The sequence below is a fragment of the Dothidotthia symphoricarpi genome, assembly GCF_010015815.1.
Source record: "Dothidotthia symphoricarpi CBS 119687 unplaced genomic scaffold P153scaffold_27, whole genome shotgun sequence".
Lineage (NCBI taxonomy): Eukaryota > Fungi > Ascomycota > Dothideomycetes > Pleosporales > Dothidotthiaceae > Dothidotthia > Dothidotthia symphoricarpi.
This window is the reverse complement of record NW_022985034.1, coordinates 179,195-206,511: the sequence shown is the minus strand read 5'-3', so window position 1 is coordinate 206,511 and position 27,317 is coordinate 179,195. Positions and strand designations below refer to the sequence as shown.

The following is a 27,317-nucleotide window of genomic DNA, read 5'->3' as shown; positions in this document are numbered from 1 at the left end:
AATAATCATTTGTAGAAGATAATAAGTAGGTTCTGCATGTAAGCATTACCTTCGCCTAGGTAAGCATGTCTCAGATGAACTGCGCTGCGCAGTGCGTATGTACTCAAGGTCAATCTACTCTTTTCACGAAACAATGGTCGCCCTGGCTGTGTCGTAGAGATAATTGACACCGGATAATGTTGAAACTGTTACTCTTTTCTAACCACTCGGCCCCTATAGGCAGTCTGTGAGTAGTGTTTGGCATATGTCATATGTAGCAGTTGTCTCAGATACGCTACATTGCACACTGCTCGCTAACCCAGAATCAGACCCATTGTACGCAAGCATTAATCTGAGGCTATCATCGTCTGCGGATCTTTTCTAGGCGACACTGGAGACATAGCAACACCGAGCTTGACACGATCTTCAAGTGAGTGGTTGCTCGTATAGGATGAGAGGGGTAATAAGACCTGCCAGTGAATGCTTACGTGGGCCGGGGTAGAAGCTTACTCTGATAGCTTTGGATCCCATCCATGTATGTCTCCTGACTATGCTCGGAAAGCTCATGCTAAGTTTGCTGGAATGTGATGCGCCCTCCGAGAATATTCCGCTTCAAATTCAATTTGACTGACTCCGAACTCCGAACCATGAGTGTCCACACTGCTCGACGATCAGCTACTATGTATTCATATTTATTGATGTCAACGCATGGTTCGATTAATTTGAAGAGTAAGTATTACCTCCGGGCGAAACTGCCGCTGAAGATTTACCAAAATACCTCCTCATTTCATTGTTGAAATGTAACTCAACAAACAAATTCTCTCGTGCCATCTCTTCCATCAGAATTTCCTATGCATTCTTTCCATCCAACGCGTTCAATCTTCTGAGCAAATTTTCCAGTCTAGGAATGCACAGAGATTATGAAAGAGCGGATAAGGGGCGGCATACCGTAGCCAGACAGGCGGGATTTCAGTACCCTACAAGTCCTTCCGCCAGAGTAATCCCATGGTATGCGCACCATCTCACACGTGATAGGTGTTCGGATATGTAACAGTAACAGGAATATTGACCGCCATAAATGGGCTGCGCTGAGAAAATTCTGTACCAGCCACCTCGATGCCGTGATTTTATTTGAGAATGAACTTGTTATAGTCTGTGCCGCGAACTGGGTAAATCTCGTCACAACTGGGCTGCATTGGGTCCTCATTCCCTAGGGACATGAACGTAGCCTCGAATCCTCAGATCCTCTCTCATTTATCCGCTCTCTACGCCCATATCGTCTTGTCCAAGTACAGTAGTACCACGCTCATGTGCATTACCAGTGTTGCATATAGTAGGACTTCACTCTCTTTCTGTCATATTCCTACGAATATATGTAGCTGTTAATGCATTCTCTGTTCGCATGAGAGACCTATCACGAGGAGCATAAATACAATAAGCAAGTGACGATGATACTCTGGAAGAGGTGCTGGGTATGTGCATAGTTGGAAGTATATAACGAATTGTCGGAATTGAAGGCGTTATCCGTGTACCTTTCATCTCGATCGATGTATCCAAACAAGCCACCTGGTTCTTACTGGCTGTTGCTTTCCGGTTCAAATTGGTGCGTTGCGCATGATAAAATCGTTGTTCTAGGCGGCCACACGAACTGGACATGTCGCGCCAGGGGACTCGACGTCTTTGAAGCCTATGTGGGCGGGTCCTACAGGTCACCAGGCTCCTTCCTGGTCAGATGAACAAACTGTCTTGACTTGCGAGATCACACATCATCTATGGGCAGAATGTACTTACGACATGTTGCCACATCTCCATTGATTGGCTCGTCTACCGGCCAATACACCCATCCAGGTTCTCAACGCGGTAGCTGCCGGCTGCGGTTGACTGTCATTGAAACTATAAATGCAGTGAAGTGTTGATTGGAGGAATGCTGAACGCGCCGCAACTTGGCTTGATGTTAATACAAAGAGATATGGAATCGAGCAACGGGTGTGCGAAATGCATAGATCGAAATGGAAGCCTTGATGCTAGGCGTGTTTGCACAGAGTATGTCTGACTTGCACCTTTATGTCAATGAGATTTTGTGTGATGTTTGCAAGCAGGCTACATAACGTGATATCTCCCCGTAAACTGTTCGTGGCCTTGAAATCTAGATAAGCGTGTTGGGTTAGTAGTGAGGTTCAAGTTGAAATTGCATACCCTCTCGCATAGTTATAGTTGCTTGCCTAGTTTCTTTCGCCCATATCAGAGATTATACAAAAGATCAGTGGCAACGCAAACAGTGGCCGATGTAACTTTGCCCATCTTAATCTGGAAAACCTTGCTTATTGGTCTGTTTCGTCTGTACATTCTGCACAAAGTGATGATTACGGCTGAGCTTCGCTCGAAAGGGGCTCTCATAAATCAATGTAAGCCGCCTGTTTCTGCATCTTGCATTTTGAAAACGAGATCAAGGTTGGTGAAGGCTGTTATCGCCCGTATGAGCCCTTCTCAAAACGTTTTGTCGTAGGTGGGAGCGGGGACAGAACGTGGAAGGGGGGAAGAAAACGCCGCCACCCAGCGTCATCATCTCGCATCCCCAACGCGTGTCATGAAGTTCATGAGCGACTATTAGTGTGCTGCAATCTTTGCAACTATCGTTGGCGAAGGCACGCTACTGACCCCCTTCTGGTTTGGCGCGCTCGGAATGTGACAAATCCGGCTGGCTTCGGAGAACAGAAAGGGCCGAGTGAGTGCCAAAGTACCGATGCCTCTCGATTTCGGCTTCGGTTCCATGACACGATAGACATCAAACGAAATTGCCATTGCTGTCAGCGTCCTTTGGTTTTCGCCGCATCGCTACATCGCCGCATTCCTCGTATCCCCTGCATCCCAGCTTGACCAGCTTTGGCGCACACAGACGCGACCCACCACCATTCCTCCGCACCAATGGCCGCGCGACGCAAACGGTTCATGGGTGTTTTTCGGGAGACCTTGCACCCCGGAGTACTGCACTGTTCTCCTTGATGAGACGGCACGATGCCGGATTTTATATGGCTTCATAGACTCTTCTGCCGTCTCGTCTTGTATGCAGTTGACAGCAATGCTTATCTGCAAAGAAATATGGCGCGCCCGTATTTCTCCTCGCGTTATTCTTTCGAGTGCGCTTAATTCCGAGGCTTGCAGTTGCAACGCATGTCGGGGGTCCGCCGTTCATCTACCGGCTATCTCCAAAACTCCGCACTCCACCCCGCCCCCCTCTCAAACTTCCGTGGCACACCACATCGCTTGCCAGCCACGCGCCGAAAGAGAAACTGGTGTCTTTTTCCAGAACGACCTTATCATGGATTGCTGCCATTGTCATGACAACCCCATCAGACTTCGACTCTACCCGAGCTGCGAGAGCACACTGAGCGGAATGATATGGGCACCCGCCATCAATCTCTCACCACGTCAACAAATCTGAACGGCACGGCCTCGAAGGCCTGAGCGAATGCCCCAGCAGGTCGGCTGCGTGTTATGACTTATTCGCTTGGTCTTACCACCCGGCAACGCATGTTCCACAGTCTCGTGATTGTCGGGTCCTGTGAATCAAATGTTACAGTGCACCTCGATAATGAGCACAGCGAGGAACATCGCCGAGGGTCAACCCTGATTCTTGGCACGCTATACGAATGAGCCGGCGATTATGGTGCATTCTAGGTATAACGCTTACGCCTTCACAAGTATTTGGCAGGCCGGACATGGAAAGCAGTGGATTGGGTATGCATCGAGCTGTGAAGGATCTCACGGAGTCATCACGACGATCCGGCTCATCAATCTCCTAAGCCAGGATGCGTTCTTCTGTCATGACAGTCTGGTAAGATTTCGTGCCAGCCTGCACAACATGAAGGTCCGCTATTGAAAAGCTCATCACACAGTCAAAGCTGGGCAATGCAACATTGAAGGCCACGGCGGGAATTTCGATGAGCTCACGGCAAAGTTGTAATTTTTCCACACACTCTGACGATTTGCTAAAAGACCTATCAAGGCCCTCATGATATCGATCAAAGACATTCATGTCGCCAGCGGACCCACAAAACGTGGTATCGAGGTCGGACATCCGACACGCGACGGACGAATCGTGGCATGCAACCTGGGCGCCGTTTGGTTCCAGAGAGCAGCCAGGGAGATAACCAAGATCGAGGCCGCTTTCCAACGTGCTGCAGACTTTAGCAACGAATCTACGGTGCTTACTGGAGACGAGGATCGAGTCGAAGATAAACACTACGGTCAACGAGTCGAGCGTGCGTTCAGTGCTCAAGGACCTCACTTACTTGACAGGCAACATTCGCAGATCGAGCATATTATACCCGCCGTGAGGAATTTAACATCTCAAGCTCAACAAGCGCTGGGGGCACTGATCTCGAACTGAGGTTTGCTTAATAGTGTAAACAAAAGACCATACGTAAACATACTCAGCCTGGATTTTGTCAACACGCTTTTGCCTCTCTGCTCCAGTTTCTCGTTGTCTGATTTAGCGCAGATATAGCATCTTAGTTCATTCAACGTCGGGATTTGGCATAATCCAATCCGCCTACATTGCGCAACTCGTACATGTCGACTCCCAGTCTCTGCTATTCGCGCACTGCGATCTCGATGATCGCAAAGATAGTTACGGGCCAAAGGGTACAGTGGTTGTTTTGTGAATGTACCAGCATCGAAATCTCCTTAACTGTGAATCATAGTTGAACTATCTTCATGACCGTCCAATTCAATGACTTGCCATCCTCTACGTTAAACTATCACAAAAAGCTCTTGATCACAAACGTCTATACTGGCCGCCACTTGCTCATGCACATACGTTATGTATTCTCCTACACACCATATTCCCAAACCCTCGATGAAAGACCTTCCTTGATGGCAACGTCGATCTCACGTTGCATTGAAAAAGAGGGAGAAGAACAAGTTCCTCCCCAATCCTAGCTCGAGCAAAGAAGAGACAGATGTCTAAACAATCCCTACCTTGACATTGGGGTCATTGTACCAAGCAAGTCTTGTCTATCTCACAAACTGCCGTCGCTCATTATTTGCGGATGTAGGAATCACCAAGATTTGACACCGCGATGAGAGGTGTGACTTTGGCATTGCGTCCCGACATCCTCTTTCCGCAAAGTAATCTCCAGGATACTTGAATATCTTACTCTCAGTCAGCTCCACTGCGTGAACGAGAGTCAGCATAACTATATTTTAACCATTCCACCTACTCTCATACTCCACAGAACGCGGAGATAAATTCAAGATCGTGTCATCTTTTGAAGCATAAGCTCTTGCATCAAGGGGTGGTATGTATTGCTCGAACGCTAACGAAGTCTAAGTCCTACATCCAGAGGTCAAGGGTTGGGGGATTTTGCATTTGGTGGCTGGCAGACACCGTGAGGACGCAGAGAGTGGGTTGGGATTGGTTGATTGGGTGGGACGTCAGATTGACGATATAGGCGGTAGTTATGTGTGGTAGCCTCAAGATCTTCTCGGACCCTCACAAAATTCATACCCAAGCCCTACTGATGAACATGACGAGCACCCGATAGTAAAGCAGGGAAGCACATGTCATTCATATGACTACTTGGGAAGGATTCAATCCTCATATCGCTGAATTCCAACTCTGGGTATCGCAAAAATTCCAAATCATGACATCGCAATCTATCCGTCTTCCAACCCTCTGCCGTCTGGCGTACAAGTGGGGCGAAAATGGTCATTTAGTCGTGAAGATCAACGCAAAAAACAAAGTCAAGACAAATACAGGCCCGGCAATGCTGCAACCATCTCTGCCTGCACATCCTGTGTATCCGCCACGCCCAAAGTATCCTTCCCCTTCTCCGCCGTTCAGGACAGTCTGAAGCTCCACCTCGTGCCCGCTGTAGTAATGCCCGTGTCGTGGGCAAGGCGAGATCAATGCCAGCACGGAGGACCAAAGAGATGCCGGCTCACTGTGCATTCCCAGGCTTCTTCCCTGCAGGCTTCGTCACACGCGAGGAGCGGCGCACAGGCCCAGCCGATTGGGGTGAAGTAGACGGGGTGTGAACTTGTGGACCGGCTGGTGGAGGAATGGCAGCTGTAGCCGCCCGGACGAGAATATCGCGCTGCTCCTTGCACCAATCTCGTGCGTTGCGATAAGCGGCTGCGCCTTCGCAGAATGTCTTGACGGAGTTGGTCATGGCGAAAGAGCAAAGAGAAGTCGTGATGTATTCAGGAAGGCCGTCAGGTCCGGGAGCCCCCTTGTTCTGCGGGGGCCCAACATGGCATGCGTAAAGGTGAAGGGTGCCATCTTGATAGCGGGATGTGATGACATGGGCTAGGCCGTGATAGTCGAGTTCTGGATGTCCGTACGAAGCCAGATGTAGCATCGCCCGCGCACACAAAGCGCCATCGTATGTGACCTGCTTCTTGGCGACATTGACGTTTCCTCCTGGGGCCTTGATGGCGACGGCGAAATTAGGAACAATGGGGCGGCCAGGAGAGACGGAGGGAATGATGAATTTGTCGAGCGTTTTACGGATGCGGCGATCCACTAGTTCTGGCCGGGTGCCGTAGTAGATGTCTGGATTGCCGGCCGTGAGCTTCTTATCCTCATCATCTTCATCTGGGTCGAAGAGAGGGTTGAGGTTGTTCCAGGGAAAAGTGCCCATAGACCCGTCATCCCCGCCCTGAATCAAGGGGAACTCCCGCTTCATCACATCGATCTCGAGCTTGGAAGCATGGTGCTGCTTTACAAACGAGCGCCAATCCGAGTCGTAGGCCAGAGAGTCGAGAGACGGACGTCTGGCCTGTAGAACCTCTTGAATGTCGCTGATATTGACTGGCGCTGGTAGGAATTGTTCGTCTTGCGGTCGCAAATAGCCTGGTGGAAATATGTGGTGGTCGATAAGACATTGCTCGAAGTTTTGGTCGTACACGCTGCTGTTCTTCGTCTTGCTGGATGAAGGCGTGGTGCCTGTCTTTGTGCTCTTCCCACCCTGACCGCCTTGACCCTTGGTTTTGTGTTTGCCCTTGGAGACACCGCTTGAGTCAGCCATGGTAGCCCCCTTCTTCTTGGCCATGGTGTCGGGGTAGGTGGAGTCGGATTGGGAAGTCGCAGAGTCTGTTGGCAGGGAATACTTCCACAATGCGTCAGCTGCACGCGCGATAAAGATGCCACTGGACTGCCAAGCAAGAGGGACACTTACATTGCGCAAGTCGGTCAAGTCAGGTCCACCGTGGCGGGCGTAGTGCTGGATGTCAGGCAGGCTGCGGGGTAGCTCGTCGACCACCGGAGCAGTGCTTTCTTCGATACTGCGGCGGTTGAGCTCAGCGATGGCGGCCCTCGTGAGGTGGATGTAGCTCAGCGAGTCCCAAAAGCGCCGTCGCTTCGGGTGCGAGTGCGGCTTGTCGACGCTGTCAGGCGAAGGCGAGAGGGGGTGAGGTCGCTTGCGGGGGGACGACTCGAGTGAGGGTGGAGACTGCATGAGGGGCATCAGGTGGGGGGGATCGAGGGCGTGGTAATAAAGGGCGTGGGCCGGCGAGGCGGCGCTTTCACGATTGCTTTCACAGAGGTTGCGGCGTGAATGTCGCGATTGCTGGTGCGGCATCTCTTGGCGAGCATGGGCCACGCGCGCCGTTGCGACATTTTCAGCAGGCAGCAACACGCGCGTACAGGGCTGTGGACGTGTGAGGGGGAAAGCGTGGAGATGGAGATGGAGATGGAGTTATGAAGAGGGAGTTCGATCAAGGTTGGAAGATGGCGCCCGAGGGAAAAGGACCGGCCCGCATGACTTAAGGTAGCGTATCGTATGCATGCATGCATGACATGGACGGTCTCGAACACGACTCAAGAAGGCCCACATGAATAAGCGGTATGTATGTAAGATGGCCACTGAGAGTGCTGTTTTGGTTTCGTATTCTATTCCTCCAATCACGTTTCATCGATCGTTGAATCCATCTCAGCGTCTTTCATCGTCGCCCTGCAGTTGCGTCTGAGCAACACCACCCTGCCCCGTCCTCTATCGCGTCACCAACTTACCATATCGTCACCGCGCGTTACTCAACCGGCCAAGCATTCTCACATTATCGACATGCGTGATTGAGGCGCCCGTCATCGGTTGACCTGCCCGCCATCACACAGGCTCAACGCGCGACTCCACCTCCAGACACCCCCGAACGTCGCCGAATGCATAAGATGATATCCTGAGGCTCCCGACGCGCCTTTGACGGAGAAGCCAGCTTGCCAGGGCGGTGTGGAAGAACGCCGCGTCAGCCAACAATGGCATAAGCGTGTGCAGCCATATCAGGAGAACGTGGTCTCGTGCTGGAGGATGTGTACGCATCCTCGCGCTGGTGCCTAGCATCGCAAGTGTCGACATTTTGCACTTACAGCGCCTCCATGTTCTCACTTGTGAGGCTGCTGAGTACCAGGCATGATGAGGGAAGGGTGCGCTGCGCAGGCTATCTGAAACACTTCAACTGTAACTCGTTTGTCAGACGCGATCATCGTCAACCGCGCTTATACCGGCTATGCAGATTGAGAAAATGTCCAAGAATCATCAGGAGCATGCGGCTCATTTCAGCCCGCCTCGCGCAAGTAGGAGATGCAAGCTGTGGTATTCTACACTCTTTCGTAATAGTGTACAGATCTCCAAAGGTTTCTCAACAACCTTGCGTATCGGACTGACGCGACCTGCTCAGCGAACCGCTTTTCACGCCAAGTCCAACCTCTTTCCTCGGGGAATTCTATGATGTGAAGACTAAACAGAGAGACGAGTGAAGCCCGAATCCGCAAGATACCCACATCCTCCTCTGCACGACCACTCGCCAATCAACTCAGTCCCAAAGCATACTCACCAACTTCCCAGTCGTTATTGCACTCTCTTGTCCTCTATATTACACCCGAGAATCATCCATCAAAACGCACACCAATCAATCCCCACATATAGCTCAATGGACGGCCTATCTACCTAACATCCCCGTCATTCAGTTCCATAACACACCGTCCTGATTGCACGACTTTTTCGGAGTGTTAACAAGGGGTAGGAAAATAAACGGTTCATTCGCGAGGCCGTCAGTAACCTTACTCATTGATGGATTGACATGGCCATACATGCGTGGCAGGAGGCGGTCTATGGCGATGGTATTCTTGGAGGATCCCAAGGAAAGAGGGGCCATCTTCTCGGTGAGTGCGTGTAAGGTACGTTGAGTCTCGTCCAGGATAAGACTGTTGGGTTACACTGAAGTAGAAGATAATTGTGATCAGTGCATAGATAGGCTTTGACGCGGTAGATCTGGGCAATGCAGTTGTTTCGAAACCTGATTTTGAGGTTGAGGTTGAGCACGCGCTTCATGGAAAACCTGTTGCTAGAGCATGTAGTGCGACGGTATCCTTCGTTTCTTGTTCTCGGTCCGGTGCTGTTGAGTCTCTCTGGAACGCTGTGAGTAGAGGCTGATTTACAGCTCAGGCTTGATGGGAGGTAAAGGGAGCGCAGCAAGATTCATTTTTGATTTGTGAAAGTAACGCGAAAGATAAGAACAGATTCATTTCATCTTGAACTGCAGGCGTTCACCGGCAGATGCTGTCCTTGAAGAGTGTCTATTGCCGGTACCCCTGATAGGTGGTCCGCCTGGAGTAGTTACTAAGATCAAGACGTTCTATCTCTTGTCATATGCAAAATCTCAGCGATGTAGGCAGAATCTTTTTTTCCTCTGTGAATATAGTGTATAATCTTTTCATCCTCCGAAGATGCGTTCTACCTTTTTGGGTTTTCTCCCAAGTGTTGACCACGCCATTGGAGTATCCAAATTCGATGTTTACGTTTTTGTGATGTTTACGTTTTTGTGATGTTTACGTTTTTGTAAGGCCAGTTCTGGATTCTCGAATATAATTGATATTCTCTACCCAAGACGCTTCTCCGACGTCCAAGACTTCTCGATGTTCAATTTTGCAACGGGCTGGACTGCGTGTACATACTCAGAGATTTGAAAATTTCGAAGTTAACGCTCAAGTCCGAAGGGAATTCGTCAGCCCAAGACCTTCCAGTCAAACCTACAAATCAAACACGTTTATTGTGTAATAAGAACATGGAGTATCAAGTCTTGACAGGTCTTTTTCTCCAGCCTTGGAGATAGGTCCGTTCCTTCTAGTTCACAAAGCCATGTTCGACATGCATCTTTCTTTGAGTTCAAATTCAGATGTACGTGATGCCTGGTGCTGAACATTAATGCCAACAAAGTGCACTACAAGCGTCACGCACGAGTGGCCAAGGGAACAATACTCATAGCAAGATCCAAGACCATTTTGTCAACGGATCGAAAAATAGGCAAACCCTTCACCTCGGGATATTTGGCTCGATATCTCTTTTGGAGCCTAAACATCATGATGCACGGACAATACATACCCCTCGAACACAACCCAGGAACTCTGAAATGGTGCAGAGGAGGCTTGATTCTTGATACTAAAACTTGAGCCATGAACCGAAGAGTGAGGTTAGTAGTGATAATATTTGAGGGCGTATCCACCTTATCGACAGATGACACTAGCCAGCAAATGTGAGTTCTCTGCCGTCCACGCATTGAAAAGCATGAACATGACCGCGAGAACCAACATGTCTACAACAGCCGCCAACAGCTAGAAAAGATACCGCCATCTACTCAAGGAATCTCAGTTCCTCTGGACCTTCTACATGTATGTGGAAGAGCGCTTTGACAATATCTCCAGCAAAAAGATTACTTGAGTAAGCGCTTGTGCAATGGAGCAATCAAGCTAATACACGAAGATGAAGATATAACCAGTAGATCCTTCTATACCCATGCAAAAGTGGACTGGTTCATAGGCGCCTACAACCACAATCTTCCACTGCATGGTAACACAACGAAAGACAGAGATGAAGCAGCGCATATAATATCCCGGTCGCTAAAGGCCTGGAGTGTCCCGCTTCGAGAATCCTCCTGCCACAGTAAGTGAGTGCCGGCTGGAGCAATACAAGAAATCAATCGATGGGAGTAGTTTCACAAGGACATATAGTTTTCTGGAAAAGTCACAAGAAATCGCCACGTAGAGAAACTTGAGGGAGCCAAACTCTAGCGAGTTATGGGGGCCATGTATCAGTGATTATGCATCGAGTCATCCTTTAGACGCCTACGCGGCGAGTACAACGGCGTGTAGGTTGTGTGGGGCTTGGTGGCTGAGATCTGACGTATCACGTTCTTTGAGTAGAATTCACAGCAGGTCTCGCTTCTGAAAATAGCTTATCTGTGGGTTACACTGCCGTACCTTCCCCGCTCCAAGACATGGGGTGATCCTTTCGATGACCATACACCATACTCAAGACTGTGATATATAATGAAGAGCGTGTTTTCACATCTACAGGCCTCACAAATACCTTCTACTTTTTTGAAATGTCGGAATCATTCCCAATTCGCACAACACACTGTTCCGACACAACGTCAGATTTGTTTGAGTTCGGGTTGGCTTTGGCGTATCTGTTGCGCCCTTTGCTGTTTGTATTCATCCCGATCTACGCTCGCATATATCTCTTCGCATCGATATGGAATCTCCTCTGGCCAACCACTCTGGGATGCATTCTCATCTACATCATCCGCCGCGAGATGGGGCCATTCAGCCTTGCGTTTGCGTGGGACTTCTACTACGGGCTATTGCTGTGTAGCTTCCCAAGCTGGGCTACATCGATCTTACGGATATCGTGGTTCGGGCCCGGAATGACAGGGTGGCGATGGGAGGTGGGCTACTGGCTGTTCGTTGCAAGGAATCTAGCCTATCTTTTGCCCGAAGCCTACGTTAGCGACGTTGAGGTAGGCTACTATACAGTGTTTTCAACATATGATGTTCATTACTAAAGATTTGGTTTGAGCAGCTACTCATCCCAGAATATAAACATGCTTATCCTAGCTTCGAATTGTTCATAAACTCCATCTCTGGAGCCGTTGTCTACTTCTTCCTCTGGCCGAAAGGATGTCCGTGGTATGATGCTCTGCGCATGGTAACGATACTCAACTCCTTCGTCGGGTATGTGCATCTCGCATGCCTGAACTACAAGTGAGATTCAGTACACAGTTCAACCAGAGTTATAACTGATATCGAAGTAGATCTCTCCAGAAATCTGGAAAGACAGTGCGGCAAAATTCATGGCCGTATAAGGACATGTATACGAAACAACCCAGTGCTGCCGAATGGATTCGATGGCATGCTACTGGAAGTATGAGGCCCAGAAATTGAGCACAACCAACAGCGTCAGCGACTCCTTGGACGATACCAAAATCGCCATGAATACGGATTTACAGAGTTTCGAGGATTCTAAGGCCAGATCTTATACTCTTTTGGTTGTGGTCGGAATGAGTGTTTCCAGCATATTGCTGTTTGGAAACATAGGTAACGTAAACGTGTAGTACGTAACGATCTTTATTATTTTTATAAGTATACTATATTTTGTTAACAGAGGGCTTTCAAGGAATTCTATTCACAGGCAATATTGTTGTAGCTTAGGGCGTTACGCAGATTTTCAATTACAGAGTATGTAAGGCCGACCCGTTTAATTTGCCAATCTCCCAACTAACGTAGCTGCTCTTATCAACGATGTGAAAAGAGGTATAGGTGCGACTGATGAAATAGCTTCGATGGATTGTGCAATCCTGTTGAACTAGGTTGACCGGTGATTTGATCTGTTTACAGCTAGCACCTCGCAGCCCAGACTAGTTGCCTAGTGCGCTGCTAGACACCTCCACGCAATCCCATTGGTCACAAACTTGACACTCCGCAATGGTTGAAGGAACTTTAAAATCACCCATCTCTCGAGAGCAGAAATCCTTCTCTCATCTGCATAAATAGTGGCAAGGTGTAGAGCACGGTCACCACGTGGCCCTTTGCAGTCTCTACAGCGCTCGCCATAATTCTGTTCAGCTTCAAATACGAGCCTTCCCTAAGCACATCTCCGGACTTTCAACGTCCAATTATCGCCAATAATCGATGAAGCTCCAGCTCCTAAGTTTGGAGGAGGGGACAGCCGCAACACAATTTCACCTCCACAATGAAATGCCCATGTGTGTGAAAATCTTCGCTAGCTGCAATTCCATTGTTAAGGCAAGTTACTGCCTCTACAGGTTGCACTAAAGGCATTGCCTTGTCGTACATTTTCATGCCGCCGGCTTCCTACAACCGCGACCCCGCAACTGCCTGCAAAGCTTCGACTATGTACTTATCAAACGTGTGAGACGCTTCTCATCTCTGCTTACTCCACACGTCACTATTTCATGATAGAGCGTCTTCTCCTCGCCGCGTTCCCTTGATCGCATTCGCGTCGACGCTATGACCCCGGCGGCAGTAGGAACAACGTTTCAGACTAGGTAGCATGCACGTCGTGTTTCAGCACGACTCACGCAGTGCAAAGTGAGTAACAATGGGACCATTATCGTGGCGAAGCTGAAGTAGGAAGTGGCACGGGTCGGCAATATACGAACGGCGTTGCAGATGTATGCGAACCCGACTAGTTTCGAAGAAGCCTGCAGTTCAGCGGAAGTTGGACAAGGTGTCGTTACGGGCGCCTCGTCCCCTCCCTACTGTACTCTTTGACGTTGGTCTTGGAAGTGTCGAAGTGCGCCAATGAATCTCCCCGTTAAAAGTAATTATGATCTTGCTTAGAACTTGGCTATTCGAGTTCTCGCACATTGTACTCGCATTGTAGCATTTGCTTCTAAATTTAAAATTCTATCAATCATTACTCCCAATCAGAACAGTAAGACCTGTCACCAATATTGAAGGAGTGATTTCGATGAACAAAAGCAACATTACTTGATGGAGAGTTGCTGAACTTGGGAGACATGCATATCATGATAAGCTCCGCTACAAATCACCATTACGCTCCACTGCGTTATATCCATGATCCCCGTCTCGTATCTTTGGGAGATCAGCGTTCTCTGCAAATCCTCCGAGGTCATCATACTTGGCGACGTAGTCCTGCCTCGAGCCAAGGGCACGTTGATACTTCGTTCGTTAGTAATGAGGGCGATTTCTTGATTTCCACGAAATGCGATAATTGAGTAAAACCACGAGTAATAGCAAATCATGCACTTTCACGTCGCCTGCTTCTTCAGTTTATCAAAGAGACTAGAAAGTGATACACGTCTTATACATATATCAACTGGATAGAAGGTATAACTCAGTAAATTCTCGCACTACCAATCCCCTCTCTCCTTCCCATCTTCTTTCACAATCTCAGACCTGATGACGGTGGTCTCTGTCTTCACAATGCCTTTCCCATCCAGCGGAATGATTGCCCGCGCCGAACTCGCATCACCATACCACCCGGCCTCGACCCGCTCATCACTCCCAATACTCACGTTATCCTCGTTCTCCATGCGGTTGTACGTCCTCGTGCGCGCAGATTTCATGGTATGCAGCTCTGACGCAAGGTGTGCTGAGTTGGTGCCGTATCCTGTGCCGTATCCTGTGCCAGGTTTCTGGGAGCGACTTCCGATCGAGGATTCGCCAATCAGGCGCGGGGCGACATGCCGGAAAAAGAGGCGCATTGTAGGGAGGCAGCCGGTGATTATGATGAGGTTGGATTCAATGAGGCTGTTGACGGTGTTAGATCTCTTCGATGCGGGAGGAAACAGGAAGTTGGAGAGAACATACATCCATATACCAGGTGTGACGACTGCCCACGGTACGTCGGGATTTTTCAGCATCGGGAAAAGAAGTGATAGGCGGATACCGCTGGTGACGCATGTTCTGGCACAAGTTCATTAGCTCGAGTCGTTGTAGTATCGAATATGGGTACCTTACGCAGAGCCTACTCCAAATATACAGATAAGTCCCGCCTTCTGCACCTTTGGCATTTGCAACCTGACAATCATCGGTATTGGTAGGACGAGTATTAGGATATCTGTGATCATGTTCAAGACAGCCGTTGCCATGTAGAGTGGTGTGCGATCGAGGCAATATCCCTCTGTGATGGTAATGTCGTAGCCTTTCATGAACGGTGTACAGGAGAAGACAAGCGGGAATACGATTGCGATGTTGTACCCTACAACGACAAACATGCTGCCGTAGACGCAGAGTCGGAACCAGCGCAGGTGTGAGAGCTTGAGATAGAAGAAGAGCAGAGAAAGTTTTGCGCAAGCTGAGAAAGGACAGTACAGGATACCTGTCACACTGACAAGCTGTAACCGGATCAGAGGGAGACGCAGGTAGGGTGATTCTGGTACAAACATTAATTGATGTGTTGACCTCATATCCAGTGAGTTCCCAGATGTGGACGCCTAGTGTGCCATTGCCGTATTGATCTTTGGACTGATTAGCAATTGCGAGATGAATAACCCATAACGACTAAACTTACAGATGATGATGATCTGAATAGCTACGGAGAAGGCCTGATCCCGTGGTGAGTTCCAGAGAAGTTGGGATATAGTAGATGATATCACGAACCCATGCTACTAGAAGTGATCCTGGTGTTGCGTTAGCTTGCAAGAAGTACGTTAAACAATCATTTGTTCAACACAGGATGCATGGAATTCCGACTCACCATCATCAGCAGTAAAGTTCTTTGCTAAAACCGTTTTGGTGTAGATCCGAATACTCAAGAACGCTGCAGCAACCACCATGCCAACCGCACCAATCCAGACATTTGCAGCTTCGCCCGACCTCTGCGGGTTCTGTAGATCAACTGTGTAGCCAGGCGGGGCAGCAAAGACCGGTTTGCTCATGTCCATCTTGACAGTGTATGAACAGAAAGATTGGAACTAGCTGTGGGACTAATGTACCTCTTTGACTACACTTACAGCAATAGACCGCCCAACACCAGGGGCTTTGCTCCTACCAAACCTGTTACAAGATGGCTTATGCATTTACGTGGTTGGTGTGCACATATTGCTTTGCGCAAATTATTACGCTCCTGCAGAGCCGTGCATCAGGGGGCAGATACTTCACGAACCTATCCCTCGGTATACTCGGTAGTTGGGTAGATGTTGCGATCGAATCAAATGATGCGGAGGCAAGCCCTGCCTGACTACCTGTATGATTGCATTTTCTCGTGTGCTTCTGACGGTTAGCTTCATGTATACATGTGGCGTAGTCGAAGCTTACTGGGATAGATAACCGAGATTACTCTAACTTTGGCTTGCGCGAATGGTATGCGCCGTCCCCACAACATGGGCGTGGAGAATGCCACCAATAGAAGCCTATGCAGCTAGAAGAGTACCCTGTTCCTTCGTTGCTCTATGGGGTTTTATCCGCTGCACGAGCATGGTTCCCGCATCCCCGGTGCTCGGAAGTACAGGCTGGTCTTGGAATGTAGCCGGTTGACGCGAGTCGCATTTCTCGTACCGGCTTCAAAATGTGAGTGTGTCCCGTACTGTCCAGGTACATCAAGCCCATCTCTTGTGATTTGTTCCTCGAGTGTTCCTTGTTTTCGTTTGCTATGATGTTTCATCTGTACCCAGTGCTGCTTGCCGCAGCATTTGGCTCCTTTGCACGAGCACACAATGACACCTCCGCTGATCATTGCGTAAGTAAACTTTTCGCGTCAGCATTACGCTGTTTCAAGTTCTGACATTACCGCAACAGTGCGCTGCCCTGTCTCGCAGCTCACTCAAGAATAATCTGCTCTTTCCTGGACAAGATGCATACGAAACGCGAATCGATTCGTACTTCGATATCAAGCAGCAGGCCCTGACACCAAACTGCCTCATCCGGCCAAAGACTTCCAAGGACGTATCTCTAATTGTCAAAATCTTGACCACCGCCAACAGCGGGACGCCCTGCAAATTTGCCATTCGAAGTGGTGGCCATACCCCGTACGCCGGTGCTTCGAATATCGATGATGGTGTGACTGTCGACCTCCAGTATCTCAGTGCTGTCAAGTATGATGCCAAGAACGAACTTGTCAATGTTGGCCCTGGAGCGCGATGGAACGATGTGTTTACCACTCTTGAGCCATTGGGTGTTATCACGACGGGTGGCCGTTCATCGACTGTCGGTGTTGGTGGACTTACCCTTGGCGGTGGCATCAGCTACTTCAGTCCGGAACACGGGCTGATCTGCGATAACGTCCTTGAGTTCGAAATCGTGCTTGCCAACGGCACTATTACCACTGCCAGCAAGACCAAGAACCCTGATCTCTTCACCGTTCTCAAAGGTGGAAACAACAACTTCGGCATTGTGACCAACTTTAAGTTCGCAACCTTTGACTATGATGGGCTGTGGGGCGGTCTCGTTGTCTACCCGTTGACAACGATCCAGGCACATTTCAAGGCTCTCATCAACTTCTCGAACAACATTGACAAGAATCCTAAGGGCTCTGCCATTGTTATGCCTTCATATCAAAGCAGTGCGAAAGCAGATTTGATCCTGGTCGCGTATGACAACGCCGAGCCTGTAGTCAGGCCAGCTGCGTATAAGGAGTTCCTTGCCATTCCCGGCAACATTTCCGATAGCACTGGAATCAGGAACATGTCATCTTTGGCGGCGGAGTTGGCCGGTGTTACCACTCACAGGTGAGGTTCAAGAACACTCGATTCGATTTTCACAAGACTAACCGAATACCTAGCGTCTACTTTGGTACTCTTACCTTTGCCAATGACTTGCGCGTCATGACAAAGGCTCAAGAGATCTATGTCGACGTAGTGGCCGGTCTTAAAGCCAAGGCCACTGGTGATTGGAACATCTACACTCTGTATCAGCCTCTTCCACCGGCGTACTGGAAGAACAGTGTTGCAAGAGGTGGCAATGTGCTCGGTCTCGAGCGCTTCAATGGACAAGTCCTGTGCCGTAAGTCGTTTTCCCATCGCATCTCTCATTCTGACACGCTGACGAATTATTTCAGTCTACCAGCCATACATCTCCTGGCAAGGCGCCGAACAGGACGCGCTCTTCCAAAAGGCTGGAGCGGATCTGATCAGCAGGATCCGCGCTTATGCCGAAAGCATTGGTGCTGATAACCCGTATCTCTATCTCGACTATGCGGACAAGACGCAGGACCCGCTAAAGGGTTATGGCGAGGTGAATGTGAAGAAGATGAAAGCGGCCGCTAAGAAGTACGACCCTCGGGGCATCTTCCAGAAGTATGTACCCGGCGGTTTCAAGATCAGCAAGGTCCAGTAGACGCTTTAGAGCCTTGCTTCCTGTTGGTAGTCAATCATCAATTGTGTATATCATCATCATCGTTGAAATCCCTTCTTAATTTCCAGCGTGCTGTTGTTTGTAAGATTCCCAATTTTGAAAAAGCCTCCAGTGAGAGAAACGAGTCATGGGTCGAGTGGGTGTTGAGATTTCTCGAAGCAAATACTCCATTTCTGGAAGACTTGTAGGCGGTCACCAGAAGCGTGGAAAGAACCGACGCACTCGACAATGTTCAAGTCTGTGCATTTTTCGATACGCTTGAGGCGCGAGACGCGTGCGCCTATCGTGAGGGGCTAATGCGGATGTTGGAAACATCTGGTCACAACCGCCTAAGCCGCAGGAATGAGGTTGCTTGGGTCACGGGCTATCTGCCTGCATAATCGCCAAGGAGCGCACAGATGGGGCGCAGAACGGGGCACCGGGTGACGGACCTGGGCAAACTTCGGGGGCGGCTGGAAGCGGGGAGCTGAACGTTCCGCGTAAGCTGCGGGAGCGGTTCAGGACCCGCCTAAGCGAGCTGGCGCATAGAGTTTGTAGATGGGAAACCTCGACGCCATCAAATGTAAGGACGGTTAGCTTGGATCCAGGTACGAAAGCGGGCTGCGTAGTCGCCGTTTTTTTGTTCCACTGACTAGAGGCGGTTATTTTACGCTACCTTGTCGGCAATGCAGAGACGATGATTGAGAGAAGAAAAAGGTTAACCATATCCAGGCATTACTACGAAATACCACTGTGAAGACCACACATTGCAGGCCTGTGGGACAAGGATTCTGAATCGAAGCTGTTGCTGTGTGCATGTGCGACACGGTCCATCTTGCAGAAGCTCATGGAGACCGATTGGTTGGAGAGTACCGGAGGAAGGCGGTAGAGAAGCCTAGTCAGCGGGTTAGCCAATCCTCATCCGCCATCCCCTCGTCGTGCCTATGAGTCGTTACCGACTCTCGTGTCGCCGCTGCCGTCGCATCTCTCCTACAACAAATTTAATGTCGCCTCGGTACATGATACAAAACTACACGCGCTTATCATACCGCGCTTGTCCTGTGTCCCGCTACCCCGCCGGCCCCGGTCGTTCAATTCCGTTCAACTCGAATGCAGGTTTCTGAGCAATAACGAATCAGTCATGCGATCATGTCCGGAACTGTCATGGGAACTCGATTTCCGAAACCACGACACGAAGACCGAGGCAGGACGACAATTGCAGCCTGTTGTCATGTCAATCCAAGCTCAGATGCTGCACACCCGAATGTGGTCTCGTCGATACGCAACACCAAGAAGAGCGCAAATCTCATATATAAAATACCTGTTAAGTCTATGGTAGCATCTTCTATGCTGCATAGCTCGGCGTCGACATAAGCTTTTGCATGTTTGTCCCAATTGATATCATAGTCCAGTTTCCACAACTTCACTACATTTTTGGAGACCTCCACCAAGTTGATGACGCTTTACGTGCTCCCAATCGAAGAGATATACACAAGCAACTCGTTGGTAAGGCGACAGAGCTTTTCCGAGCGCTTCGGGACTTTGTTGACTTCGATTTGTCTTGCTCGTCCGTAGTCGTGCATGGGCAGGCTCAAGATGCCGTTGTTGTGCACCAGTTGAAATCGATGCCTATACTCGAGGAGAGCGAGGGGTGGATGTTGGAATGTGTCATTCTCCCGTTTGATAATGCTGTCGGCTGAGCGCAGATGACCTCCCCGATATCGAGGTAGAGCCTCCTTGAACTCTGCGGCCGTAGATTTGGTGCCTTGCTAGACATGCAAATTAGCCATGAGAGGAAGCTTTGCGACCACGATGTCTCAATCGGCTGGCAAAGATGCCGTGCTTCCGGCCGTAACCGTGCAGCGTCGAGGTAAGGACAATGCGACGCCAGTCATTTGTTTTGTCCTCGTTGTCACCGAGATTATTGCCTGACCTGACCTCGTGATGCACGACAGTGCCCTCAGTATTTGGACATGAAGTATTTGCTTTGCAATTTCTGACGTCCATTACATCATCCTGGTGCTTCTTCGCGTGTCCCTCGTTTGTCAAAATGAACGAATCGCCAGTGTCGTGTCGTTTATCTTTCTCGTCACTCTCATCATCGTCGTGTATGGAGTGTTCGGAGGAATGAGCAGCTTGCGTGGATTTTGTGAGTTGCGTCGGTGAAGGAGAGAAGACGTCGTCTGCTTGTAGAGTTGATCTGGACTTGCAGCCCGTCAGCCATCTCGAGTAGGTCAAAGGACGCGTTACGGCCGCAGCTAAGGAACTACACATGGCGGATGTGAATGATTGCTCGCCGTGCTGTACTAGGGAAAAGCGATAGTCTTTGCATCGTCGGTGAACTATTGACGGGCAGGATGTTGTACTTCGATCGCCAGCTTGGACTAATGCACGCTGAAATTTGATCACGATGAGTTACTCATGTTATACAACGTAGGCATGTGCAAACCGAAGAAACCGTTGTTGAAAAATCCCACACCCGGTCCTCAGGAACTGCTTCCTCATGCTTGTGAGCTTCGAAAGTGAATTGAAAAGGGTGAAGGCCGGCCTCAGGTTCCTCGGACTACTGCAATAACTCCGATCGATGGTGCGAGATTGGAGCATGTGTGCCAGCCTCAATTCCGACATCCACCTCGGTGTCCGTTACCAGACCAACGAGGTTGATGTACGTGAGGAAGACGAGCACTTCGGTGCAGGCGGGGCTGGATATCCTGTTTGGTGGTTCGAAGGTAGTTCGCAGCTTGCTGCCAATCAAGGTAGTGTGATTGAACTGCAGAAATGTGTTCAGCGATGATTGAAACATTTAGCCAGTGGGCATGGAGATGATCCCACAATGAGGCTGACATTCTCACTGTCTCCATCTGGATATGAGACTCGCATCCAGAGACAGCTCGCTCTGGCTGCACCATGTTGAAAGGAGGAGCGGCGGCATCAGGACGATATGACGGGGGCCGTCCTGGCAGTCTGTCAAGAGCAATGACGCAGAAGATTCGACGGCCAGGTGTTGGCTTGGTGTCTCTCCTCCTCGCACAGCATTTTCTTTGGCAGCTGTGCGGTGCTCGATACCGACGCTGGATTGGCGGATGACTTGAGCTGTGGCTTGAGGAGGCTGATATGATGTGTTCTTGCACATGTATGACGGCTGTGGGCTGTGTGTTCGCGGCAATGTGGCGAGTGCGGGCAGGGAGGTGGGTTTTGATCGAGCTTGGCGGTGAGCGAAGGTTACCAGCAGGGCAGAAAGCGCGAGGAGCGTAACGCCGTCTTGCAAATTAGAATGTCTGATGCGCAGAGACATTGCGCACGTATCCTACGTCCGCCTTGCATCGCGTCATTTCTCCATCTCATCGACGACATTGCGCGACGCGACCGTACCCATCGAGGTGCGCGCGCAGAAGAGAGGCCGCACGCTTCTGCGTTGACAGGATTATTCAACGCGCCGAAAACGTTCGTCGACTAGTCAAGGTCTGTACCGTGTAGAGCATATTGAACGTCTTCACAAGGGTATAACAAAGGGGCTGCTGGTTGCAGCGGATGACCGTGTCTTCGGATGCGCGAGTGCGGCATTAACAGAAGCCGAAGTCTGATCGGTCTTTGATAGGAATGCAACTGTGTGTTCGAAGGGCGCGGTGACGTTTAGACATGGCGGGGGTCTGATGCTGGTGCTGGGCCGGATGGTGGAGTGTATGAGGAGAGGGAAGATGAGCGATAAATTGCCAAGTCACGACGCGGAGATGGTTCGGTGATCCGAGCTGCCAGACACCCGTGCATGTGATGGCTATGCGTGCGATCAAATCACGCACTCCAATTAAAAGTTACGATTGTTTACATGGTTATGCTTTTGGCCGCCATATCGTCATAAGCATTGAGATAGGGTCAACATTCCTGGAACCTTTGAGTTGAAGTAAAGAGGAAGAGGGAGCAGCTTCCCTTTGCATCTACCTACCAGGAGCATAGCTCATTCCATACACATCAACATCACGCTTCCCGCCCACCTCCTCACACTCTCCCATCAACACGCTAATCTCCTGTGCCTGCTTCTCCACCCTCTGTCTCAGCTCTCCGTTCTCGCGTACCACGTCCTCGCACTCGACAGTTAGTCGTGCCAGATCAGCTGCAAGAGAAAGAGCGCGCATGGCCTGCTGTTGCAACAGATCACCTATCTGCTGCTTGCTTTCTACTGCGAGTTGAAGCGTTTCTTGGCCTATGATGTTTACTATATCCTCGAAGCAGCACTGGAACCGCTGGTATTGTTCTGCCTGCAACGGTGTGGGGATGGCGTGTGGTGGGTGGTTTTGGAAGAGGAATGCATCGAGGAGGGGGCTGAGCATTTGAGAAGGCAGGGATTTGGGCGTGTTGATCTGAGACTGTGGTGGGAGATCGAAGGACACATGGAGAACAGAAGGAAGCTGGGGTGTATAAAAAAGGATGGGGCATTGTGACAGCACGGTCCTGGTTGTACGCAAGCAAGATGTCTGTGCAGGTCGTTGGCAACTTCTTTTTGAAATGCTCAATTTGCTAGATATATGTTTTCTTGCAGCGGCGATGCTGTGAGTTGCTTGAGAAAGTACTCTTTGAACAAATATCCGACCTTTTCTTCCAGCAAATAGGTGAAGATGTTGAAGTCTCAACCAAACCATTGATTTCGCGAAATGACTGTGGGACGATATGACCACAAGATCATTGCTACATTATCTTCTGATCGCGGCGTGATGTGACGAACACTTCGTAACGCGAGAAGGAGATGGTGGGCTCTCACTAGCACGCAAAGGTCGTGGTCTAGGGTAGTTTTGGCCGGGCGGAACCTTGCTTGAGCGTCGGGCTTCGTCGAGTCCACCTCACCTCCACCACCCACCGACTCACGACATTTCTTAATGTGCGTCTTACGCTCGAGGCTATTACGTTGTTACTTCATGTTCTTCGACTTTCTCTTCATGTCTAGTTCCTTCATCATCAACGACGCAACAGAGTTCGCACACTGAAGACGAGCTTGCGTGCAGGCTCAGCGCACCTTCTCATCAGAGCCTTGTGCATGACACTGCAGATGCCTTCGCGATGAGTTCTCGCATCTCTCCGTTTCTGCAGCTGATCCATCGCCTACCTGCGCATCTTCAAGGTGTGGTTGCGTACACCTGAGAGATGGCCTCTTCAATGCTGGTGAGCATCATCCTTCCAATGACTATCGCGACGCTCAACTGACACTTTGACAGGCTGATGTCAAACGACGTTGGTAGTGTGGAAGACGTTGCTGCACGCTGGTCCAGACATAGCAGATGTTGGCCGTGATGATGTGGACCCCATCGACATGGCTTCGTACTCAGCGTGTCGAGTGTTGATGAACTTTGCAGGATTTGCGCAAGACAGACGTACACATACACGCATGCAACACCTCATGGCGTCCATCTTCAGCACGAGCTCGAATGCGCCACCCGCACGACAGATTGGGACCGCGTCCACACGACCACATGGACTGCAGCCTTCCCTCCAACATGGCCTCACATGGTTCATCTTCTCGATGGCAACTCAAGTCGGCGCTGTCGCCTCGCGCTGTCGAGTTCATGTTCGTGTGCCAAGCCCCTCGTTTAGGCATTGTGGTACTGCCAAGATTGTTCGTGACGCGCTCGCAAAGGGACAATCTCAACTCACCGCGCCCCTTCGACAACCGCGACAAAGGTGTGCCATAGTCGTCGGTGCCATTGCAAATTCTCCAAGCCCGCCGCTTCTCCGCCAACTGCTTCTCCGCCCGCCGCCTCTCCGCCCGCCGCTGCTCCAGCCTCATCGAGCTCAACCGCACGCACAACACCGAACCCGTCCGGTATGCGCATATCGCTAGCAAAGAGAAAGATGCACTGCTGACTTTGATCTTGCGCGATAGATCTCCCCACCTCTCGCGATGACTCCCCGCTCGACGCGCGCCCGCAAGACAAAGGTCAACTACGACGATGACCAGGCCATGCCTGTTGACGACGTGCTGGATAGGGAAGATACCGAGATCTTCGGCTATTACCGCCTGGAGAGGGTGCTTGCGGAGCGAACGGACCAGGCGGGAAAGATATCCTACCAAGTCGAGTTCCAAGACATCGACCCCAGCACCGGCAGGCGATACGAGCCTGAGTGGGTAGAGAGGGTAGGAAGCGCCATCCTCGCTGATTGGAAGCTCCGCAAATCCGCACCGCGTTCCGAGAGCCACGGCGAGAGCCAGAACGAGGGCAGGGACAAGACTGATGACGCGTCTCGCGGGGCCTCGGAGGAGGTACGCGACGACGAGGCGGACCTTGAGATTGAGTCGATCTTCGAACAAGATGGTGCTGCCGCGCGTAATCAGAGTGATGCAGTTGTTGCCCCCGCTGCCTCGACCGCCGCCAAGCGCGCAAACATGAGCCCTGCTGGTCCGCCGACTGCGGCCCAAATCGTTCTCGGCGAGGAGATGAGCGACGACGCGGCCGTGCCAGACTCCACAGTCACGTCCCCGCACCAAGAGGTCGCCAATCCCGCCAGCTCGTCCAATCGGAAGACAAAGCGAGCGAGGGCCAGAGCAGGAGCCGCGTCTAAGGAGGAGAACACGAGTCGCAAGAAGCCGAAGAGCAAGACCAACATCGCGAAGGACAATCGCTCGCAAGGTTCTAGCGACGACGCTACCGTTGCGGCCACGTCAACCACATCTGACCACAATACCGTCGCAGCCACTTCAGCTGCATCAAACCACGCAGCAGAAGCGGGCCCGCCAAACGTGTCGCCTCCGGCTCAGATCGCAATCACCGCTGTGCCTGCTCCCAATAGCAAGGACGCTGCAGCCGACGGACTCGCCGTTGATGCAAAGGTCGCCGTTGACGTTGCTGGAGATGCTGGTGTAGAAGCGGGTTCGGATGCCGTCGCTGAGACTGCTGCTGAGCCTGTCGCTGAGCCCGTCGCCGAGCCAGTCACTGAGCCTGTTGTTGAGCCAATTGCTGAGCCTGTCGCTGAGTCCGTAGCTGAGCCCGTAGCAGAGCCCGTAGCTGAGCCGGTTGCTGAGCCGGTTGCTGAGCCGGTTGCTGAGCCGGTTGCTGAGCCGGCCCCTGTGAAGTCGCTCTTCGGGCCCTATTCCCCTGTCGCCGCTGTAATTTAAGTGCGGCAATCTGCTCTTCTGACAATCTTTACATTCCGGGGGTCTTCCTCCTGCTGTCACATTTGCAGGCTCTTATCTTCTGCTGTGCCACACAAGCGTCTTCGTCATTCTAGCTCCTCGCCTCGCTCGGCTACCTTACTCTCGCTGCTACACGTCCTCGACTCAAATAGCCCATGAGATGATTTGGAAGCTGATGCTGAGGATGATTTTGGAGGTTGGTTGGAGGTTGGTTAGATGTTGATCTGGAAAACGATTTGCTACATGGTTTGTAACAGCGCTGGAGACGCATTCGATGTACACTTATCTGGAAAATATGCATCACAGGTGGTTGTAAAATAGTGAGCAGTACATAGTGCTGGGAAAGGGCATCCTAAATACCAACATCTTCGATACTATCCATTGCACCAGCAATTTTGTCTCGAATGCATTGAAGATTACTGCCGCCTAGCATCTCTACTGCTAGTGATGTATCTTCAGGATAGCAGATCCAAATTCGCTGGGATCCTTGATCAAATTTGCACATAGCAAGGGAGATTGACCCCACCATTTCTCAACGAGGTAGATCACATACTAGCTTCCTGGACAATTTTGTCAAGGCCGCCACCGCTCCGGATGCTAGATTATCAAAATCGCCCCAGACGATGTGATTCACGTAGAATTTGGAGCTGACAACGATACTCAGCCAAGGCCTCTCCGCACAATCTCCGTCGATCATCGTTCTGACATCCCCCAATTCTAGACATCTTGTGATCGCGTATGCCCATAGTTGGGATACCTTGGACAGTACAAGCAATATCCAAGTCACGGAAATAGAACACAGCAAATTTACAGGGAATACCCACCCACCAGATCCAGTAAGAGCATCGAGCTTGCTGACACTGAAAACCACCAGCACCCAAACGTAGTTGAATTTTTCACACTGTCCGTCACGATCGATTGATACTGGATACAATATTGATTTCAATCTTGATCTCGGTTCACATTGCGGACTTGGCCGCGTACGTCTTGGACGGGTATATGAAGCCCCCCCTTCCGCCTCACTGCGGCCACAATATGTCTGGATAGGTCCATAGAGAAAGAGTGATAGGAGCCGGCCATCCCGGACATATTCGTGAGGGTGGGCGTTAGCAAGGCCAGGAGTCCATCTCCTGATCGGGGACAGGCTGGCTATCAGCGAGGGGATCAAGTTCACGATCGGAGAGAAATTCGGCGCAAGGGCATGCTCAGGTTTGTGAACACGACTACCAGTGAAAGAGAACTTCAAGCCAAGTGTGTTCGTGAATACAAAGATGGCCAGACATAAACTCGCCTCTTCTATCTTACCGTCATTTCCTTTTTATCTCCTGAAGTATATTCCCGCAGTTATTTTTCTTGTGCACAAAGTCCATGACTTATCGAGTCCTCTACTTGGTTTGCTGCCATCCTGTGTGTCGGTCGTTCGCAACGAAGTTATAGCAGTTTAAGTTCTGATGAGCATACTGATACCAGCCCCTGCTTCCGCTAAACTGAGTCAATTTCGGCACGCATCTCTCTGCTTTTAATTGCATTACTGCAATGAGTCAGTACGTATCTTGATAATCTCAATACAACTGACACACCGACGCCACCAACTACACTTATGCCCTTTGTCAGCTCAGTGTCTTCACAGATTGTTTCCACTACCTTTCATCACCAGTGCGAGTATTGTTCATGTTCAGCAGTGGATTTCTACGTCTATTTCTCATGTACTCACCTCGATCCAAGTCCTGATTGCAAAGCACATTACTCTACCTACCAGTGCTTGACTTGCCGCCGAAGGGAGTACACGTTTGGAGCTTTGTGACACTGCCATCCACATCGAACTCGAGGTCCACATGGGGGAAGGTTTTTCTCCCGAACCTGGCACCTCAGTCGCCAAGCCACCCCGACCTGGAAGAATCTGGAGGATCAAACCTTTCTTCATGAATAGACTAAGTCCAAGAGAACGGTGCTCGTAGGTTCGAACTGAAACTAGCTCTGCACAAGATTGCACCGAATCTTCACACTGAATGTACCGCTTTCGGTACTCGGGACACCAATCAGGAATCCCTTACGCGCCAAATCCCAAGAGCTTTCAGATTTGTGCCGGATTGCCGTTCTACTGCTTCCTGCTCGACCGATTGCAAC

General features: G+C 50.4%; 9 protein-coding genes across 9 annotated transcripts; 4 read left to right on the top strand and 5 right to left on the bottom strand.

The window, feature by feature from the left end:
• Positions 1–3,246: 3,246 nt before the first annotated feature.
• On the top strand, positions 3,247–4,369 carry P153DRAFT_412564 (uncharacterized protein; the record flags this gene model as incomplete). Its single annotated transcript, XM_033672109.1, has 2 exons — positions 3,247–3,814; positions 3,986–4,369. Exons 1-2 carry the CDS (start codon positions 3,644–3,646, stop codon positions 4,367–4,369), a joined length of 555 nt encoding a protein of 184 aa, XP_033518084.1. The 5' UTR covers positions 3,247–3,643.
• A 1,054-nt stretch (positions 4,370–5,423) lies between these two features.
• On the bottom strand, positions 5,424–7,690 carry P153DRAFT_401739 (uncharacterized protein). The gene is made up of 2 exons (XM_033671936.1): positions 7,161–7,690; positions 5,424–7,091 (listed from the first exon to the last, which is right to left on the bottom strand). Exons 1-2 carry the CDS (start codon positions 7,560–7,562, stop codon positions 5,922–5,924), a joined length of 1,572 nt encoding a protein of 523 aa, XP_033518083.1. The 5' UTR covers positions 7,563–7,690; the 3' UTR covers positions 5,424–5,921.
• A 3,878-nt stretch (positions 7,691–11,568) lies between these two features.
• On the top strand, positions 11,569–12,196 carry P153DRAFT_303584 (uncharacterized protein; the record flags this gene model as incomplete). Its single annotated transcript, XM_033664524.1, has 3 exons — positions 11,569–11,772; positions 11,835–12,016; positions 12,067–12,196. The coding sequence occupies 3 exons, from the start codon at positions 11,569–11,571 to the stop codon at positions 12,194–12,196; spliced, it is 516 nt and encodes a 171-aa protein (XP_033518082.1).
• Positions 12,197–14,148: 1,952 nt separating this feature from the next.
• On the bottom strand, positions 14,149–15,678 carry P153DRAFT_303557 (uncharacterized protein; the record flags this gene model as incomplete). The annotated part of the gene is made up of 7 exons (XM_033664522.1): positions 14,149–14,548; positions 14,609–14,704; positions 14,759–15,135; positions 15,185–15,258; positions 15,312–15,345; positions 15,401–15,420; positions 15,498–15,678. The coding sequence occupies 7 exons, from the start codon at positions 15,676–15,678 to the stop codon at positions 14,149–14,151; spliced, it is 1,182 nt and encodes a 393-aa protein (XP_033518081.1).
• Positions 15,679–16,394: 716 nt separating this feature from the next.
• On the top strand, positions 16,395–18,073 carry P153DRAFT_380002 (FAD-binding domain-containing protein; the record flags this gene model as incomplete). The annotated part of the gene is made up of 4 exons (XM_033669897.1): positions 16,395–16,478; positions 16,568–17,466; positions 17,520–17,740; positions 17,796–18,073. The coding sequence occupies 4 exons, from the start codon at positions 16,395–16,397 to the stop codon at positions 18,071–18,073; spliced, it is 1,482 nt and encodes a 493-aa protein (XP_033518080.1).
• Positions 18,074–19,811: 1,738 nt separating this feature from the next.
• Positions 19,812–20,499, bottom strand: P153DRAFT_147502 (uncharacterized protein). The gene has a single exon (XM_033662168.1). It carries the CDS (start codon positions 20,342–20,344, stop codon positions 19,853–19,855), a length of 492 nt encoding a protein of 163 aa, XP_033518079.1. The 5' UTR covers positions 20,345–20,499; the 3' UTR covers positions 19,812–19,852.
• Positions 20,500–20,633: 134 nt separating this feature from the next.
• On the bottom strand, positions 20,634–21,365 carry P153DRAFT_391282 (uncharacterized protein; the record flags this gene model as incomplete). Its single annotated transcript, XM_033671037.1, has 2 exons — positions 20,634–20,814; positions 20,923–21,365. The coding sequence occupies 2 exons, from the start codon at positions 21,363–21,365 to the stop codon at positions 20,634–20,636; spliced, it is 624 nt and encodes a 207-aa protein (XP_033518078.1).
• A 1,648-nt stretch (positions 21,366–23,013) lies between these two features.
• On the top strand, positions 23,014–25,237 carry P153DRAFT_147485 (uncharacterized protein). The gene is made up of 3 exons (XM_033662167.1): positions 23,014–23,224; positions 23,278–23,882; positions 23,943–25,237. The coding sequence occupies exons 2-3, from the start codon at positions 23,373–23,375 to the stop codon at positions 25,170–25,172; spliced, it is 1,740 nt and encodes a 579-aa protein (XP_033518077.1). The 5' UTR covers positions 23,014–23,224; positions 23,278–23,372; the 3' UTR covers positions 25,173–25,237.
• Positions 25,238–26,575: 1,338 nt separating this feature from the next.
• Positions 26,576–27,114, bottom strand: P153DRAFT_361808 (uncharacterized protein; the record flags this gene model as incomplete). Its single annotated transcript, XM_033667021.1, has 3 exons — positions 26,576–26,721; positions 26,771–26,834; positions 26,947–27,114. 3 exons carry the CDS (start codon positions 27,112–27,114, stop codon positions 26,576–26,578), a joined length of 378 nt encoding a protein of 125 aa, XP_033518076.1.
• Between the last annotated feature and the right edge of the window lie 203 nt (positions 27,115–27,317).